Genomic DNA, 4,154 nt, shown 5'->3' with positions numbered 1-4,154 from the left:
CCCACCCCGAGGGGGTTGGCTCCCACCGTCCTTGGACAGAGCCTTGTGCTGCCTCTGTCCAGATGCTCCCGCCCAGTCCCAGACTGGACCCAGCATCCAGGACCAGTGGAGGACAGGACCCAACACCCCGCCCCGAGCCAGACCGCAGCATCCCGGCCCCCAAGCTTCGTCCCAGGCCCGCACTCACTCTGCCAAGGCGGTCGCGCCATGGCCGGCCCCCCCAGGGGGGGGAGGGCCGGGGGGTCCCGGCGGGGAAGCAGGCAGCAGCCAAACCGTGTCTCCTCCATACACGGGTCCCTGTGCTCGAGGGCTGCCTTGAGAAATGGCGCTGAGGGCTGCGGAGAAGGATAAAACCACTCCAAAGAGGCTTCAAAAGCTCAGGGACTGTGTTTTGGTTTTTTTTTTTTTTCAATTCATTATGGAAACCTTTAAGTACTTAAAGAGCCAAGGGGACACACCTCTTGAGATCTGTAAGAGGGGGAGGGAAGGGGCGAAGCACATGAAAGCCAACACTTCATCCCTGCCTTTAATAATGAACTGAACCAAGCAGAGAGCAGGAGTTGCGAGGTCTCTGCATCCAGCTGGGAGCCCAGAGTCTCCCTGACCTCCTCCTTCTGCTCAAAACACGAGCGTTTACCTCCCCACCAGCCGGGGAGCGACCTGGCTCAGCGGTCCAGAACCGGGCACACGCTTACAACCTTCCACTGGACTCAGCAGCGGCCACTCAACCGTTCCCCCTCCTCACCAAACCTTGGCGAACCTGCCGCTGCGTCACGCCACTCTTTTGCCCTCTTGCTTCAGAGTCCGGGAGCTGAATTGGCCGCCCCGCACTTTGCCCCGGGCTTGTTCGTCGCTCCTCCGTGCCGGAGGAACTCGGACGCACCCCGTGTGCCTCGTCAGCACAGCAGTGGCAAGTTAGGGCGAGGAAAGGCTCGTTAGGCGGTGGCTCGTTCAGCTTACAGCAAAGGGAGCGCAGCTGAGGGCAACGGGGGGTTCGGGCTCCAGGGCTCAGTAATGAGATGGGGACGGGTGGCTGAGAAACCACCCACCAGCCCCGCTCGTACGGGGAAGAGCTGCATGACACCCTGCAAAAATAAAAGGGTGGTGAAAGCAGGTGATCCGGGGGGACTTGAAGCAATAACCCCCAGATCTTCCCAAACGCCGAGCCCTCTACAAGCATCGCTTCCATCTCCCAGCTCCCGGGGCAGACAAGCCCCAACCCCTTTGCCTCTCCCCGGCCGGGTGATTTCGCAGTGCCCCCCCCCGTGCCGCACTCAGTCGCACGTCTGTTCACGCCGGCTGGGCAGCTGGCACGGCGTTTGCACAGCGGGCACCGGGGCTCGACTCTTTGATCTAAAGAAGAGTCCAACTTTGGTGACCTTGCTGGCCTGCCGCAGCAGCCGCCCGTTTGATTTGGTTTCCTGAAGAACTAAATCCCCGCTTTGTAGCTAACGACGGTGAGGAGGACGGCTGCGCTAAGTGGCGCGCCGGGGTTCTGCGGAGCTGACCCCTGCCTGCTGCTCCCAGCGGCAGGGCACGGGGAAGAGTGCGTGACTTACAACAGCGTACGAGAAAACAGAGCAGGAAAAAAGCCCCTCTTCATGAACGCGTTTATCAAGAGAAGGGGCTTGGGAAGAGCAAAGCCACTTGTGTTGAAATAAAGGACTAAAACAACTTTTGCCAACACAACAGTAATGAAGCGCAGCGGTATCAGAGCAGCTTTAAAGACCCAACCAGCACCAGCAGCAAGCCTGCTTGCTCACCCTGCCTTGGAGGCCACGCTGGGACCGGGTCACTGTCAGCACCAGGGCATCAAGCTGTATATGCTGAGAATACAATAATAATAATAAAGACTGAAAATGCCTCCGCTCTGCCAGCAGCCTCCCTGCGAGCCCCTACTCCTACAGAAAACCCAGCAGGGCAATGGGCAGCCCAGCCTCAGCCCCGCAGCGCTCCGGTATTTCAGGACAAACAGCTCAGGCTCCCGCCGGCCGGCAGCCGAGAGCGAGCGGCACTGCCAGGGCCCGGGGAAAGCGAAGGGCTGGGTGTCCTAACACACCGGGACAGCGCAGTTGTCACAGTGACCTTGATTATTTGAGCAGGAGCTTGACCCGCCAGCTTTCTTATCTTGATTTCCCAATTTTCCAGGATTGCTGCCCACGCTGATGAGCCATCCCGAGAGGAACATCCCCATGTGGAAGCTGCAGGGAGGGTAGGGGACACGCTGGCACACCACGGGACCAAGCCCAGCTCCGTGCGTTCGTAAGGTGCTCAGGGATTTTTTTCTCAGAACGAACCCCTGCCGAATTTACTGTTTCAAATGTTTTTATTGAAAGCCAAGTCCTTGACTCGACCTTGTTAAGAAAAGTTAACAAAAGAGAATCACACGCTAAGGGTCCGGGCTGGGGGAAAACAGATGCAAAAGAAACCAACCCAACCCACCTCACTTTGTTTCCTTTAAGATGCTGGGATGGAAAGAGAGCTAGAGCCGCCTCTCGGCCGATGCAAACCCACAGTAAGACCTCTCTTTCCAAAAATTCACCGATTAAAACTAAGGAACAAATGGGTTTTATTTTATTTACAGAGTGAATGAAGAAAACTTGTATTTGTAGAGGGGTTTCTTATGACAACAGAATCCAAAAGGCCTTTGACCAGCGGTGTTTGAAGGCTTGGTTCTTCATCACCCCAACCCACAGAAGGTGTCAGCAAGTCCCTCATTTCGCAGGGAAGCTGGGGGTGAACTTAGTGTTCAAGAAACCACAAGGCTGTCGCCTCCAAAGTTGAATGAATTCGCCCTGCACCCCTCGACCCTTGCAGCCACGCCCCACACTGATCCGCGCCTCGCCTTCCCCAGGGCAGAGGTAAAACAAGGAGGCACGGGGTTCGCAGTGTCAGATGAAGGGCAGACTGTACTCTGGGCTTCGCGACAGCATCAGCAGCCAGCTCCTCAGGGAACAGTAGCCTGACTGAACAGTGGCCCCCAAAGCTGGGTCTGGGACAGTCCCCTTGTTGTATTTGCAATTAAAAAAAAAAAAAAGAAACCAACCAAAAATCCCTCCCGAGCAGCACATGCTGCGTATCCAAACAGAGGATCTGCTGTTACACACACACAAAAAAAAATGCATTTCTTGTAACGTGGAATCAAGCTAAATACGAACGGAGTCCCTGAACTATTCCTGGGGGCATCTGTGGTGCTACCCTTCCACTGTCAGCAGGGCACCGTGTGAAGATCCCCTTCTTACCTGCTCTGTTCTCCTCTCTCAGTACCACCCTGGCCTTGTTACGACACGGTTGTCATGACACTCGAGTGTGCAGCGAGCGGGCCTTTCTTCTGGGCGAGAGATGGTCTTGTGACTTCAGTAAGTTTTACAATATTAGCAAATAAGAGAATGATAATGCGGTTTCATAACATTTCACAGTAAAATTACAATTGTTTTGAAAATACATAGTCCCAAAAAAACATTTCTCAGTAGTAAGGTCGTCGTGGATTGTTCTGTGGGGAATAACAAGAGAAAGTTAATCAAAATTGCTGTCTTCACAGAACAATGAGCATCTGAGCTTAATTATCTGAATAAGCCACTGAAACGTGACATTTTTGACAGTGAAACCTGAGGCTTCCCATCAAAAATTACAAATGGAGCTTTCTAGGTGTGCTGGCATGCTGGGCGTAACGCAGGCAAACACAAACTCACAGGCAACCAGGCAAACAATTATTTGAAATAAACCATGGATTCCGGGACAACCCATCCGCTTCCTTTGTGCGCAGAGTTTATACTTTGTAGGTACCAGATAAAATTAAAAAAAGGGGGGGTGGGGTGTTGTATTAAAAAAAAAAAAAACCCCACAGCAAGGAAATATGCGCATCCATGGATGTGTTGGTAGTGATAATTTGATTTAACATGAGAACAGAATCAAAGAGAAACTTTGACAGTTCGCTCTCTTGGCCAAGCACTAGAAACACCCCCACCCGTACGAGAGACGGTGGCCCAGTGGATTTGTCACCGCACCTGCCCTGGGTTCAGGACCACCTTACCAATGGATTTGGTCGGAAGCGGTAGGCAAGCATCATTCGTTTACGGAATGCCTCGTACTCGTCATCTTCCTTGGTCAGCTCGGCGGGGCATTCAAATCCAAACACAGGTACACTCCCAGCC

The 4,154-nt window shown here is 53.7% G+C and overlaps 2 protein-coding genes across 2 annotated transcripts in view; both read right to left on the bottom strand.

The window, feature by feature from the left end:
- TM6SF2 (transmembrane 6 superfamily member 2) overlaps positions 1–204 on the bottom strand; it is a 6,735-nt gene extending 6,531 nt beyond the window's left edge. The window contains exon 1 of the mRNA XM_035890631.1: positions 188–204. The gene's annotated coding sequence lies outside the window, so the exon portion shown is untranslated. The remainder of the gene's footprint in view (positions 1–187) is intronic.
- Positions 205–2,367: 2,163 nt separating this feature from the next.
- The window catches only part of SUGP1 (SURP and G-patch domain containing 1), a gene marked incomplete at its 5' end in the record, with an annotated part of 19,682 nt that continues 17,895 nt past the window's right edge, over positions 2,368–4,154 (bottom strand). The window contains 2 exons of the mRNA XM_035890630.1: positions 2,368–3,493; positions 4,034–4,145. Of these exons, the coding sequence (XP_035746523.1) occupies positions 3,467–3,493; positions 4,034–4,145 (139 nt within the window). The remainder of the gene's footprint in view (positions 3,494–4,033; positions 4,146–4,154) is intronic.

This window comes from Egretta garzetta, unplaced genomic scaffold, assembly GCF_000687185.1.
Source record: "Egretta garzetta isolate BGI_Z169 unplaced genomic scaffold, ASM68718v1 scaffold683, whole genome shotgun sequence".
In the NCBI taxonomy this organism is placed as follows: Eukaryota; Metazoa; Chordata; class Aves; order Pelecaniformes; family Ardeidae; genus Egretta; species Egretta garzetta.
Note: the sequence above shows the minus strand (reverse complement) of the source record. Positions and strands in the feature narration are given on the sequence as shown.